Here is a 13556-nt window from a genome sequence, read left to right on the forward strand (position 1 = left end):
TGCTACACAAGCTACAACCTACGCAGGCTGACTGCTGGTGTCTTTACAACGCATACCGATACAGCGGCGACTTGTCGCCCATTCTCTCCAACTTCTCGTCTGTGTACATCGCGCGTATCTCATCCTCGGACACCTTCTCATTCTTCTTGTTGATAGTCCACAAAGCATACTCCAGAACGAAGCAAGCCGCGATACCAGCAGCGGCGAAACCCAAAGAAGTTCCATAACCGGTAGGGTACTTGGGCGCTTCCTTGTCGATGTATATGAAGCTTCCAATCAAGCCTCCGATGTTGCCGACTGCGATGAGATAGGCGATGCCCATACCTCGTTTCGTAGGACCCCAAAGGTTTGCGACGTTCCACGCGCTCACGCCAGGGAAGATCGGATATAGCCTGCGTTGCAGCGGGTGTTAGCCTTATCAGCTCTGAATTGGATGGGAGCGAGCTTACCCAGCGCAAGCCAAGCAGACTGCAAAGTAGCAAAGCCCAACGTTGTGCTTGATGTTGCCAGCTTTCGCCGATAAAATACCATAGGCGACGATAAGCAAGAGCTGAGGCGCGACAATGAAAGGCATGCGCCAGGTCTTCTTATCAGCAATGCGTGCCAGAATGTACGACATGATTGCGCCGCACGCGTAAGGTGGAATGGTCATTAACTGTGCGTTCGCGGATTTGTAGCCCATGCCAGTCATGATCGAAGGCATTGCGAATTTGAGTGCGTAGTTCGGAACTGCTTGCGACCAATTGGCGAAGAAAAGCAGGACGATCTTCCAGTCGGTCAAGACGTCCCATAGAATGCGCCAATCAAAGTACTTCGTACGGTACTCCTCAGAGTTTGTAATGCGCCTGGCGGCTTGGCGTAGCTGGAGATACCTGATCTCGTCCGCATCAAGCCATCGCGAAGAGAGGGCAGGGCTGTCAATAAGGCAGAAAAAGCAGATTGCTGCTGCAACGAGTGTGGCACAGCCCTCGATGATGAAGATCTGGCATTTTGGTTAGCTCAACGCACAGTAGGTGGCATCTATTGAAGACGTACCCAACGCCACGGCTTAAAGCCAGCAATACCACCCATCTTCGAAATACCGAAGGCAAGCAGTCCCGAGAAGGCGCCACCAGTTGCCGCTGAGGAGTACAGAACGGCGATGCGAGTCTGTACCTCGTTCGGTAGATACCATTCACTGATCAGCAGAATCGCACCCGGGAAAAAGCCAGCCCTGCGAATACATGTCAGCGGTCACTTCTGTAACAGTCCGGTCTGGGAGTTGTGGAGGCAGTACTCGAAGAGACCAAGCAGGAAACGCATCGCCACGAGACCGCCGTAAGTCTTCACCAGTCCGGAGCACGTCATAATCACACCCCAGAGGAAGACAAGTAAGGCCAGATACTGCGACGGGCGCTTGAACAGCTTCAAAATGATGTTGCTGGGAACCTCTGCACAACCTCTTAGCGTACGTTATCGATGAGCCTTGAAGCGCCATACGCACCAAAGATGACATAGGGGATGAAGAAAATGGCAAGGGCGACGTTGTACTCTCTGCCACTCATGTGCAGATCCTTGAGCAGCCCTTCAATCTTGGCGTTGCCTGAAGCGTTGTTAGCGGTGAGGTCGAGTATCACTCTGATGCTCAATGCACGAACCAATGTTGGCCTTGTCGATGTAAGTGATAAGGTACAGCAACAGCAGGACCGGAAGAAGTCTCCAATCGATCTTTCTCAGCATCTTCTTCTTCTTGTCCTCAGGGAATGAAGCCAGGAACAGCGCATCGTCTCGGCTAAGGCCTGGCAAGGAAAGCATTTCTGTGTGCATTACTGCTCCCTTCTCCTCTACCGTTGACATTTCATCGGGCGAAGAGGACATCGCGGCCAACGAGACACTGGACAGCGGATCAGCTTTGGGGAGTAAAGAGTATTGCTAGAACGTAGTAGGCGAAGATTTACTGCTCGAATTCAGGCCGTTCCTTGAGATGTCTCCGTCTTTACCAACCACCTGTTATATAGATGAACCGCCGTGGGAAGGCCAGAGCGTGCGTGGCCTCCATGTGGCTTAAGGTAGCGTGTCGGGACGGATTCCCAAACAGATGTTTCGAAATCCGGAGAGAGTCTGGAGAGCGGTTGGAGTCTCCGAGCGTAGCGGAAACACTGCGGTCGACAGAGAGGGCAGACTAGTTTGCCCCATGGAGAAGAAGAAGCGATAAGAGGTGGAGCCTCGACTCGGAGAGCCCTGATTTGGGAAAGACAGTGGATACTGTAGTGGACCCCAGCTGAGGAGTGCAGGAATCCGTTCCCGCTAGGAATATCCGAGAAACTGGGGTTGAGGCATAGCCCGGATTTGCGACCTCTGTCGCCGGAATCAGAACAACAGTGGATATGCTGTGTTGCCCTTTCCGTGCTTCGTAGGTCTCAACTGACTAGGTCCGAAGGCCGGAACGCTTTGGTGAGTTGCAAATCTATGGGTATAAGTATCTTGCCGCTTCATCGTACTTTTTCACTCACTTCAACAGCTCAATTTCCCCCAAGTTAACCTCCAGCAGCTTCGCACTTGTGTTTCATCGACAAGTAAGCAGTGTTTGGCTGACAATATGCTCGACCTTCGTGGAATCACCCCTGCGCCAGTCACGCCTTTCACCCGCGAAGGTGCTGTCGACTATCCTGCAATCCAGCGACTGGGGTCATGGCTCGGTAGCATAGACGGAGTCAAAGGCCTAGTGGTCCTTGGGCATGCTGGCGAGGGCACTTTCCTAACGGCCGAGGAACAAGTTAACGTCATCAAGGCCTTCGTCCAGTCCGTGGACAACAAAATCCCTATCATCGCAGGCATTACCGGCGAAGGCACGGAGGTTGCAGCCTACGAAGCCAAGCGCGCAAAGGATGCCGGTGCGGCTGCCGGTCTCCTGTACCCTTCTCACGGCTGGCTCCGATTTGGATACCAGCCTGGTGCGCCTCAGGATCGGTACAAAGTCATCTACGAAGTCAGCAAGCTTCCTCTCATCTTGTTCCAGTACCCAGACAACACGAAAGCGACATATAGCTTGCAAACCATGCTCGACATTGCCGCCCTTCCAGGAGTTTTCGCTATGAAGAACGGCGTCAGGAACATGCGCCGCTGGGACACGGAGATCCCAGTGATCCGCAAGCAACGCCCGGATCTACAGATCTTAACCTGCCATGATGAGTACCTACTGCACACTGTGTTTGATGTGGATGGAATGCTGGTCGGCTACGGAAACATTGCGCCGGAGGCTCTTTTCGAGCTGCTAAAGGCTGGAAAGGCGCAAGATTACCCCCGAGCTCGTCAGGTCCATGATCAGCTTTTGCCAGTCACGAAAAGCGTTTACCACAGAGGCTCGCATATGGAAGGTACGGTGGCGCTCAAGCATGCGCTCGTGGCGCGTGGCATCCTCGAGCACGCAACGGTAAGAAGCCCTCTGCTCCCTCTACCGGATGGCGCAGAACAGGAGATCCATGAGGCAGTGAAAGCAGCATCATTGAGCCGCGTGAGTGGTACGTCCAAGGGTTCGCAGGGTACCAAAGGTGTGAGCAAGGTGAATGGACTCCATGCACAGAGCAATGACGTTGCTGTCTCAGCATGATAGCGTTCGTTCTGCATACGTGCGTGCTTTCGCTTATGAAACCCAGGTTACCTCATAGCGTCCGTAGGCTTCGAAGCATGACAGTGTCTGATCAACAGCATTAATCTGAGTCAACATACGTGTTTGCACGGGGAAGAGGTGTCGTGCAGATGATGGTCCCTGCGCCAACCTGGGACGCCAAGTAACATTAATCGTGCCCTGAGAGAGCGAAAACGACAGACAGGGCGACCTGCTGCGGTGTTGAACATCCACTGCACCTCCACTTCATCACAGGTTCGATAGCGACCGCCACTGTGGCCGGTAACATCAATATATCGGACGTTCGGCCTTCGCTCGCGACTCAAAACATCGCACTTCGGCGCGACCCTGCCAATGCCCGTGACGTAGGTGGACAACCTCAAACTACAAACCACCCCGCCCACGCTGGGCTTGCTGCGTAAGCGTACTAGGCGACTATACCCGGAGAGGCTTGATCCTTTGCGCATGGTTGAGCTGACAGCGCGTGCGACACCTGGTATAACGGCCTGGCATCTCTCGAAAGTTAGACACGACCCGTCTGGCCGCCGTGATATACTATGCTGCGTTGACACAGAAGCGACTTCGGATTCGAGCTGTACGTGAGTTCCGCGGACGACCGATGCCCCGAGCGGGCGCTGAAGGTCAATTAAGACGCTTGTGACGTGCCAGCCTACTTGAGGTCAACCGATTGGAGTTCTCCCATTTGCCGCCCGCTCCTATAGACGTACTCTCCAACAACAGCGCGGCCATCTTGTGCGCCTTTGTAGTTAAACCTTGGGGTATCACACGCAATGTCGCATTCGAACCCTCAGCGGCGAATGTCGTCCATCGACCGCGAAGATGCCGATATTGCACATGCAGAACTGCAAGCTGAGCCGGAACGATGGCGAAACTATCCAGAGGCCCAACGAATGGAACGCGCATATGACAGCTATCACGCGCATGATCGAGAAACTGGACCGACAGAAGTACCCGAGGAACCGCGTGAAGAAATCGAGGAGGCAGAGGAGGAAGAGGAGCTTCCCCGAGCCCGTGGCAAGCGTGAGATGTCCAGCGTCAGCACGAATCCGGATTTCGAAGCCATCCAGACAGGTGGCACGCGCTACCGCACCAATCGTCTGGACTCTGTAGGCACTACCCTCTCAACAACCTCCACGAGGATGGAGCGGGCGTTTATGGACTACCTCGACCGGCACCCCACAGCCATCAAACGCATGGAAGAACACCGCCTCCAACACTCCCACACGGTCGGAACGACGAAGTCCCGCGACGGCGTTCCCCTTCCCAGCTTTGGCGGTGGGAAACCTTACCCTCCTCCTCTTCCGGAGCGGGAAGAGTACGTCGTGGAATTCGACGGCCACGAGGACCCGCGGCACGCCCAGAACTGGCCGCTAAAGACCAAACTCATTATCGCCGGGATCTTGATCCTCGACGCGCTGGCCGCAACCTTCGCCTCCTCCGTTTTCTCCCCTGCAATGACCTATATCGAGGAGCACTTCCGTGTCGGACGCGAGGTAGCGACGCTCGGCACCTCCCTCTTCGTCCTCGGTTACGCTGTCGGACCGATTATATTTGCGCCCATGTCCGAGCTGTACGGTCGTCGTGTCCCCGTCATCATCGCCGCCTTTGGCTTCGGGATTTTCAACATCACTGTTGCGGTGGCCAAGGACTACCAGACGCTCATGCTCGGCCGCTTCTTCGCCGGTCTCTTTGGCTCCAGTCCTCTGACTGTCGTCGCTGCCGTGTTCGCGGATATGTTCTCGAACGAAGCGCGTGGTGTCGCTGTGGCTTGCTTTTCCGCTACCATCATCTGCGGACCCTTTACCGGCCCGTTCATTGGAGGATTCATAGCGAAGTCTTACCTGGGATGGAGATGGACGGCGTACATTCCCGCTTTCATGGGGTTTGCAGCCTGCATATTGGCTGTCTTCTTCCAAAAGGAGAGCTACGGTCCGGTCATCCTCGTTGACAAGGCATCCGAGCTTCGCCGTATGACCCGGAACTGGGGCATTCACGCTAAGCAAGAAGAAGTTGAGGTCGATCTCAAGGAGCTGTTGAGCAAGAATATCTCGCGTCCGCTGCGTATCCTGTTCACTGAACCGATCGTACTACTAGTTACGATCTACATGTCATTCATCTACGGTACGTCATAAAGACCGCCTACTCTAGTGACGAATGGCTGGTACTGATATTTGCAGGCCTGCTGTATCTCAATCTCACCGCTTACGGGCTGGTCTTTGGCCAAGTCCACGGTTTCAGCAATGGCGTCAACGGGCTGCCATACATCGGACTAATCATTGGCGTGATGATTGGGTTTGTGTGCGTGGTACTGATGAATCCGGGTTACGTGAAGAAGTTGAAGGCGAACAACAACAGTAAGCGCCCGCCATTTCCAGACCTCAGACCTTCATCACTAATGGCGCTCGACAGTCCCTGTCCCCGAATGGCGTCTTCCATTGACCATGGTTGGCGGCATCATCTTCTGCGCTGGCCTCTTTTGGTTTGGCTGGGCCGGCTACATGAAGTCCACTCCATGGATCGTTCCCACCCTCGCCGGCCTCTTCCTGGGCTTCGGCATTTACGCCGTCTTCTTACAGTGCCTAAACTAGTACGAGCCTCCGTAGCTCCCCACAGCAATCCGTAACAAGCATGCTGACCTCTACTGCAGCATCATCGACGCATATCTCATGTTCGCAGCCTCTGCAATCGCAGCAAACACCTTCATGCGTTCCATCTTCGGCGCCGTCTTCCCGCTCTTCGGTTACTACATGTTCGAAGGCATCGGTATCAACTGGGGCATGTCACTACTTGGTTTCGTCGCCGCGGCATTCATCCCCATGCCCTTTATCTTTTACATTTACGGCAAGAAGCTTAGGTCTATGTCTAAGTTCGCGCCGGCACTGGATATCCAACAGGACAAGCGGAGGGACGAGGAAGCGCGAATGGGTGGGGATGCTTCAGCGAATACTGCTGCCAACGATGCCGGCGAGGAGAGTGAGGGTACGTCGGGCCTCAAGCCTTCAAGGAGTAGTTCGGCGGAGAATGCGGAGAAGGAGAAGGAGCATAAGGTTGAGTAATAGCCGACCTGGAGGAGTTGCAAGACTTTTAATATCTGCTGTTGAGTGTGAACTTGTTGTGTCTTGGTAGGATAGCAGCCTTTCTTGCTTACCACCGACACTCACTTCGTAGGACAGCTAAATAGAACCTCCTTCTATCGCACTTAATCAACAAGAACTCAATTGCGCGCAAGTGTCAGCGCGCAGCTTCAATACTCGGTCGTCTCTGCATATATGTACACATATCACCGCATGCTGCAGGCGCGAACGAGGGAAGTCAAGAGCGCCAGAACGCCGTACGATTCACGATCGCAATGCCAACGACTACAGCTCCTTCTCCTTGGGCTTAGCGATACCTTCCTTCCTCTTCCCCGTACCCGTGGCCGTCGTCTCCACTGCCGACCTATGACCGACCGCTTCCGGGCCCCCAATTGTCTCAAACGCCGTGTGAAAGGCCCACTCGGTGGCATATTCGACGGGCTTGTCGAAAAGAAACGGCAAAGCAGGCACAGCAGCCAGACCAAGTCCGATAGGACCCCAGGTCCGTATCCGCGTATTCTTTACACCTTTCAGCGCCTGTCCCGAGTACCGTACGATACTGTGGATGGTGAAGGCGGGCAAGCCCATCGATGCTACAGATTGGAAGACGGCTCGTTGCGCCATTACGGTTCCCCAGTGGTCAATCGGCGCCACGCGGCCGGTGAGCGCTGTCTCGTGAGATGGAGAGGTCGTTGCGGAAGCCGGTAGGTCGGGCGGCGTGTCTGCAGCTGGGTGTAGAGCTTGCTGGTTCCGCACGTACGCTTTGTAGCCTTCGTGGCCGACGTCACCGATCAAATACGCCCATGAGATACCGTAGGCCGCTGTAACCAGTCGCGGATGTGCTATGGGGCGGAAGCTCTCGCCTATATCACTGGTGTAGGCCACGTATCTGTGTGCAGAGAGAAGGATAGTGCGGAAGTTTCGGGCGTAGGCGGCGTAGCGGACGGAGGTTTCGGTAGTGTCCTCGCCTTTGCCTTGCTGGAAGAGGTTCCACCATGACTCCTCGTTATCTATGGTGTCTTGGAGCTCCTTGGGAAGTGTCGCTCGGGGCAGTGGTTTGGAGAAGTCTGGTCGGGGGCCGTCTGTACGCTCATGAGGGATGTCTGAAAGGTCGTCAAGATCTGATTTTTTCCTGTCGCCACGGGCCATGATGCTGTCCTGGTACAATACTTCGTCCTACGCTACTGCTTCAGAGTGTGTGTCTACGTGTACGTCTCTGGTATCGGAGAGGGTATCAGTACGCCTCGGCCTCTGAGCTCGAGCTCTAGTGTCGCCGAGTGTGGCGCAAGGTCTGTGGCGTCATTCCCGTTCCGAAACCCCAGTCCATCTCTGAGGAGCACTGGAGACATTCAACTCGCTACACGAAGCACTCCGACTCGAGAACCCTTCCACTCCTCCGCGTCTACAGAACTGCGACCGCCAAGATGGTGCAGTACTACGAGATGTTCGGCACGAAGGTCGGCTCGCACCACGTACGTCTCTCCTCCCAGCGGACTGTCCCTTTTTATTACTGGACCGCGATCCTACTACCTCCCTGCCTCCATGGTATAAGCCTGAGCGGCCACTGACACTTTACGCTCCAGCTCTCGATTGCCGTGCTCACCACAATGTTCGTCGGCGGCTATATGCTAAGCGGCGGCAGCAAGAAGCCCACCGAGAAGGGCCCGCAGTTCAATGCAAGCAGCAAGGATGAGGAGAACTTCATACAGTACGCATGAACCCATGCTGGCCATTGCCAAGATATCAGGAACACCGTCGTAGCTGACAATCGCAACAGAGACTTCCTCAAGCAAGCAGAGTCGGAATCGAAGGGCGCGCAAGCGGGAGGCAAGCACTGAGTGAAGCTCTACAAATGCGCGGTTAGCAGCATGAAGATCGGCCATCTGCTGTTTCCGCAGGCAGTGTACATGTAGAACAAATGCTGTGATAATATTGGGCGAGCTACACCGTAGCGGTACCCGCGTCAGTCGGCTCGTCAATGTTCGCCTCCGCAGCTAAAGCGTCATCATCCATCTCTGCCCATCCGTACTCATCCACTTCCCCATCCGAATCGGCCACCTCATCGAATGTACGCTTTCGAGGCTTGACCGGGCTACGCTTCACGGCTGTTGGAATCACTTGCGCGCCACGGCCCCGGAGCTCCACAAGCTCACCGTCAGCGCTGATATCAAAGCCGACCATCTTCCCTACCTCCCCAATCTCCTCCCTACTAATGAGGCTCCGGCCACCGCATTTCTGCAGGCCTGCGAACCGCCCAGCATAGTCCCGGAGAACGACCATGCGAGTCCAGACTCCAGCGTCCCACTCAGCACCACCTACGCCCGGGATAAGCGCTGAGCCAAGCCCGCTGTCAGTACGCATGCGGGAGGCACACCCTGTCGTAACGATAACTGCTAAGTTGTGGATGACGGCTAGCTTGTTTAGACCTGCGACCAGCGCGCCGAGGACGGTGTAGCGACGCCCGGCTTGCCATTTCTGCTGTTCGGTCTTGTTTCCACTGGCGAAAAGTATGCGCGGGTAATCATTGTCGATCAGAGAGTTCAACCCGTCGATTATCAGAAGCGACGTGCCTTCTCGGACGAAGCCGTCTCTCGGGTGAAGAATTAGCGCCAGCAAATGTGATAACGTTGGCACAGCACGGTAGGAAAAGCGGGACATGCAGGCCTCGAGCTCACTGGAATTGAGAGAGCCGTCGCTCGCGGTATCAGCCCGACGCTGCAGCATCGAGCGTAGCCTCGGGCCGGACAGTGGTGTAGCAGCATCTAACTCGAATGAGTAGGATACAATATGGTGGAGGAGTGAGCACATACCGAGCCATGTCACCATATGCCCTCGCATTACTTCCCTCGCGGCAGCTTGCATCCTGTTGCGCTATTAATGCTAGAGCCTGGATCGACACAGCCCTGGTGAATCAATGGACACGCTCAATTGGTAAGACGTACAGTATGGTAGTCTTGCCCGCGCCAACTGGACCCCATAGCTCACCAACTTTGCCACGTTCGAAGCCGCCTTGACCGGAAGCTTTGCCGGCTACGAGAAAGTCGAGAGGCTGCAGACCGGTGCTCACGGCATCTGGTCCATGGGACTGAAGGTCCTGAAGCGCTCGTGATGCAGAGACAGTGGGCAGACGGTGTGCATGTCCCTTCGTTTGTGTCGCCGACGGGGAGGAGCAAAGGTTGATAATCTGGGCTGTGGCAGCCATCGGATCCTTTCTGGCTACATCGGATCAAGCGTATTCATTCGCCCTCACGCATGTAAATTGATTTGCTGCAGATAGAATCATTAGGATCCTTCAAAATGATTCGGACGCGTACAGTGGTCGCAGAGGACGCGATTCAATGCCGCGCCGAGCTGACGTCGAGTCGGGCCGTGTCTCCCCCATCAATAGTGTAGCGCAAGTGAGCGAATGCTTGCTCGCGACTACAGCATCTACGCTTGTGATGTTTGCCACGGACGCGATAGGCTTAACAAATGCACACGTTTGTCACTGTTTCCTTCGGGCTCGCATGTCACGAAGAGCATCTCAAGCAAAGTGATCTGTATACATCATTTCGGTTTCCGCGTCAGCATCCGGTGAAAGCAATACATTTAGTCTGCGCTTCTACGGAGGCATTGCACATCTAGTACTGGCGATGGCGGCCATGGCATTGTTTCAGCATTACGTCGATTATTTGACGAGTCCCGGAGTCCTCCTCACAATTGCCGTCCTTGTGGGGCCCATCTTCTTCTCAGTGTCCGCCGAGAAGATCACAGCAGCGAAGACGAAGCCCCCAGACGTGCCTCGAGGTTGCCGGCGACTTGGTCTGAGAGGGAAAAGCAATCTCAATCGGCAGGTTCAACAGACAGGCACGGCTGAGGATGCTCGTCCGATCGTAAAAGCTCTATTTACGTATCCTATCAAATCATGCCGTGGTGTTGAACTGCCAGCTTCGGAGGTCGAGTCAAGCGGCTTGAGATACGACCGGCTGTTCTGTTTCGCACAGCAATTACCAAGAAGCGAGAAGGACAAGGCTGCCGGAGAAGATCGCTGGCGCTTCATCACGCAACGAGAGTTTCCCAAGCTCGCCTTGCTGCAGACGGAACTCTGGATCCCGGAGCCTAAGCGTCAACCTCCTACGGTGGCGAACGGACGTGGCTCCAAATCGCAGCGTCTTCCGAGCAACCCTTCGGGAGGCCGCCGGAGGAATCGGGGTTCTACTCTGGTTGGTCAGCTAGAAATCGGCGGTGACTCGGAGACGCAGGCCAAGGGCTTCGACTGGGCTGCTCAAGGTGGATGCGTGGTAATTTCTTTCCCGCACGAGCCTTCGTTGAATGCACTGGGGCTACGCACGCAGCGGGTGAACATAGTGATACCACTTACGCCAACATCGCAGCGCGCTGAGGCGAAAGGCTACTCTTATGAGCAGCTGAGCATCTGGGAAGACGCCGCACGAGCGTTAAACATGACCAAGGAGATTGACAAAAGCGACCTTCAGAAGCTAGCACAATTCATTGGCGTTAGAAACCCTCTTGCACTGTTCCGCGTCGACGACTCAAACAAGCGACCAGTGACCAGATGTCTGCCGAAGGATGCGTCGGGCAATGACTTCCGTGTTGGCTTTGGCGATGCCTTTCCCGTCAATCTGATGGGTCTGGCCAGCGTGAAAGCAATAGACGACTCGCTACCATCCGACACCAGTGCGAAAGGGCAGCTGGACCCCACTCGGTTCAGAGCGAACTTCTACATCACGGGCACCGCACCCTTCACCGAGGACACTTGGAAGAAGATCACCGTAGGCAGACGCATCGGTCGCAATGACAAGGGTCTCTTTGAATGTGACGCAGAGTACCATGTCGCTTGCCGTACCGCTCGCTGCAAGCTGCCGAACGTGGACCAGGACACTGGCGTCAAGGATAGGAATGAGCCTTACACGACGTTGAGCAAGACCAGGAAGGTTGATACGGGAGCCTACCCGCATCCTTGCCTTGGTATGCAGACGATACCGATGTTTGAGCGTGGCATTATCAGAGTTGGCGATGAGGTGCAAATCCTCGAAACGGGCGAGCACTGCTATGAAAAGATGTTTACATGATCTATTGCAGTGTCAATTATCTACAGGAAGCGAAACACAGAGACGACATGGGAGCCAAGCCTCCGCGCTCCAGCAATCCATGTGTGCACCTTGGCGATCATTACGGTCCCGGAATGGGCAACAGTATCGTCTACCACTGAGGCCAGTAGGGTTTGCAGAAATACATGCGCCAAGCACTGAGCATGCAGAACCGTCAACTACACAGACCTCTCTAGGTCGACCTCATGCACCTGCGGCCTTCTGTCCTCTTCCGCGTCGAACTCGAAGATGGGAGTGTCGCCCCTGAAGTGGCAAGGCACAGTCCTGCCAGGTTCGAGACTGCAAGCGCGCCGTTCGGTCAAGTCCTGAACACTGGAACCGACTGATTTGCCGTCCGATCTGTGGACGGCCACGACCTCGGCACGGTCAAGGCGGCAACTAAGCATCACTGTCAGCATGAGCGCAGTACCAGGAAAAGACGTAGGGCTGACGGACCAGCTTCCAGCTGAAATAGTGCATCTGTACAACAAGCGAGACCAAATCCACGTCGTCCAATCACAGGAAGCCGTCTGATCCGTGAGGCTACTCTCCTGTTTACGAGCATCCCTTGGCGCAGCTGCGCAGCTCTGGGGTGCCTGGGTGGTGGCTGCGGAGGCTATAGGCACCCCCGTCTCGACCTCCACAACATCGCCGTGCCTGCTGAAACGCAATGGCGGTCCTTTCGTTACTGCCGAAGCATAGGCCATTGTCCTCGTGACGGTCGTGGTGCTCGTTATCGTGATTGGTACATGCTTGAGAATCTGCTGCAAGCCGTTGTCGCCAATGGCTGGCACATAGAAGGCGGCCGTTGCGGAACGAAGCGCGGCGAAGGCTACTGAGACCGAGAGAACGAAACGCATCTTGTCTGAGCCAGCAGACGAAAACACTGACAAGACAAAGGGCGTCAGAGAGTGAGGACAGTAGCGATGGATGGTCTCAGACAAGATGTCGCATAAGGCGAGCGTTTGTCCATTTGACCGTCTGCTTCGACTACGCCGCATTCGAGATGGAACAACGTATGCGCTGCTTCGCCGCCATGGCACTCAAGATGATACAAGCACTTGACCTAAGTATATCGTGCATCGGCTTTTGGCGCTCGGTATGGTGGCCTTGCAGGAGATGGGGGACTAAGCGCTGCTGTGCCGTAAAGGGCGGCAAACCCGCTCACCGTTCACATCTGTTCTCGCACGGATGTTGCATTCGTACTGTTGGTCATATGACGATTAGCGCAGTAAGGCTCAAATTGCGAAAGGTCGCTGTTACCGCCGCACGGCATGGTCCAGCCTCCGGTGATGACGGCCGTGCTGCGAAGCGCCAATACAATGTGCGTCATGCCAGCCTTCAATATGGCGACAGATACCACTCTGCCCAGTCCGAGATAGCTAAAGCGCCAATCTTGAGGTCCGTATGCGATCACCCGCCCGTCCGGTGTACCTGCTTCCAAACTCACATTTGCAAGCCAGTTATACAAACAGTCCCCTTGCTTCAATGTCAAGGACAGAAACATCTGAGTGACTTAAGAGCCGCGTGCGATGATGTGCCGGCCGTATTGACGTACGCGAGCAGTGGCACTTCGTCCACTGAACACAGTCCGTTGAAGTCCCATTACATCCTAGGTCACGTTTGACAACTACCCTCATATCGGAGACTGGCGGCATAGCTGAACATTCGTCATCAATGTCGATCGTCCCATTTTCGCAAATTGACGTTTGCAGCTCCATCTGGAGTTCCAAGAAGCCAGTAGAGGTTGGCTTACCGTCACTG

General features: G+C 55.1%; 8 protein-coding genes across 8 annotated transcripts; 3 read left to right on the forward strand and 5 right to left on the reverse strand.

Moving 5' to 3' along the window:
• Positions 1 to 43: 43 nt before the first annotated feature.
• BAUCODRAFT_76543 (uncharacterized protein) lies at positions 44 to 1857 on the reverse strand (the record flags this gene model as incomplete). The annotated part of the gene is made up of 6 exons (XM_007681224.1): positions 44 to 392; positions 450 to 982; positions 1036 to 1213; positions 1277 to 1430; positions 1484 to 1582; positions 1638 to 1857. The coding sequence occupies 6 exons, from the start codon at positions 1855 to 1857 to the stop codon at positions 44 to 46; spliced, it is 1533 nt and encodes a 510-aa protein (XP_007679414.1).
• Positions 1858 to 2427: 570 nt separating this feature from the next.
• On the forward strand, positions 2428 to 3644 carry BAUCODRAFT_234472 (uncharacterized protein). Its single transcript, XM_007681303.1, has one exon. The coding sequence runs from the start codon at positions 2579 to 2581 to the stop codon at positions 3587 to 3589; it is 1011 nt and encodes a 336-aa protein (XP_007679493.1). The 5' UTR covers positions 2428 to 2578; the 3' UTR covers positions 3590 to 3644.
• BAUCODRAFT_234482 (uncharacterized protein) lies at positions 3645 to 4236 on the reverse strand. The gene has a single exon (XM_007681304.1). It carries the CDS (start codon positions 4072 to 4074, stop codon positions 3700 to 3702), a length of 375 nt encoding a protein of 124 aa, XP_007679494.1. The 5' UTR covers positions 4075 to 4236; the 3' UTR covers positions 3645 to 3699.
• A 162-nt stretch (positions 4237 to 4398) lies between these two features.
• Positions 4399 to 6871, forward strand: BAUCODRAFT_568109 (uncharacterized protein; the record flags this gene model as incomplete). The annotated part of the gene is made up of 4 exons (XM_007681305.1): positions 4399 to 5749; positions 5806 to 5982; positions 6038 to 6215; positions 6276 to 6871. 4 exons carry the CDS (start codon positions 4399 to 4401, stop codon positions 6682 to 6684), a joined length of 2115 nt encoding a protein of 704 aa, XP_007679495.1. The 3' UTR covers positions 6685 to 6871.
• Positions 6872 to 6987: 116 nt separating this feature from the next.
• BAUCODRAFT_150609 (uncharacterized protein) lies at positions 6988 to 7851 on the reverse strand (the record flags this gene model as incomplete). The annotated part of the gene is made up of 1 exon (XM_007681306.1): positions 6988 to 7851. One exon carries the CDS (start codon positions 7849 to 7851, stop codon positions 6988 to 6990), a length of 864 nt encoding a protein of 287 aa, XP_007679496.1.
• Positions 7852 to 8303: 452 nt separating this feature from the next.
• On the reverse strand, positions 8304 to 10000 carry BAUCODRAFT_36929 (uncharacterized protein). Its single transcript, XM_007681012.1, has 4 exons — positions 9645 to 10000; positions 9513 to 9565; positions 8480 to 9464; positions 8304 to 8410 (listed from the first exon to the last, which is right to left on the reverse strand). Exons 1-3 carry the CDS (start codon positions 9902 to 9904, stop codon positions 8644 to 8646), a joined length of 1134 nt encoding a protein of 377 aa, XP_007679202.1. The 5' UTR covers positions 9905 to 10000; the 3' UTR covers positions 8304 to 8410; positions 8480 to 8643.
• Positions 10001 to 10481: 481 nt separating this feature from the next.
• On the forward strand, positions 10482 to 11747 carry BAUCODRAFT_40583 (uncharacterized protein; the record flags this gene model as incomplete). Its single annotated transcript, XM_007681119.1, has 2 exons — positions 10482 to 10820; positions 10944 to 11747. Coding segments are annotated over 2 exons (1143 nt in total), but the record flags the coding sequence as incomplete, so codon positions are not given.
• Positions 11748 to 11815: 68 nt separating this feature from the next.
• On the reverse strand, positions 11816 to 13024 carry BAUCODRAFT_234643 (uncharacterized protein). Its single transcript, XM_007681307.1, has one exon. The coding sequence runs from the start codon at positions 12791 to 12793 to the stop codon at positions 11972 to 11974; it is 822 nt and encodes a 273-aa protein (XP_007679497.1). The 5' UTR covers positions 12794 to 13024; the 3' UTR covers positions 11816 to 11971.
• Between the last annotated feature and the right edge of the window lie 532 nt (positions 13025 to 13556).

This window comes from Baudoinia panamericana, assembly GCF_000338955.1.
Source record: "Baudoinia panamericana UAMH 10762 unplaced genomic scaffold BAUCOscaffold_11, whole genome shotgun sequence".
NCBI classification, from domain to species: domain Eukaryota; kingdom Fungi; phylum Ascomycota; class Dothideomycetes; order Mycosphaerellales; family Teratosphaeriaceae; genus Baudoinia; species Baudoinia panamericana.

Bases quoted from the DNA above. Each gene is read 5' to 3' on its own strand.
- BAUCODRAFT_234472 (XM_007681303.1), top strand. From the start codon at position 2,579: ATGCTCGACCTTCGTGGAATCACCCCTGCGCCAGTCACGCCTTTCACC.
- BAUCODRAFT_234482 (XM_007681304.1), bottom strand. From the start codon at position 4,074: ATGCGCAAAGGATCAAGCCTCTCCGGGTATAGTCGCCTAGTACGCTTA.
- BAUCODRAFT_36929 (XM_007681012.1), bottom strand. From the start codon at position 9,904: ATGGCTGCCACAGCCCAGATTATCAACCTTTGCTCCTCCCCGTCGGCG. The intron at 9,566-9,644 runs GTACGTCTTACC...ATAGCGCAACAG, and splicing joins GCGGGCAAGACTACCATACT to GATGCAAGCTGCCGCGAGGG. The intron at 9,465-9,512 runs GTATGTGCTCAC...CATTCGAGTTAG, and splicing joins GCATATGGTGACATGGCTCG to ATGCTGCTACACCACTGTCC.
- BAUCODRAFT_234643 (XM_007681307.1), bottom strand. From the start codon at position 12,793: ATGCGGCGTAGTCGAAGCAGACGGTCAAATGGACAAACGCTCGCCTTA.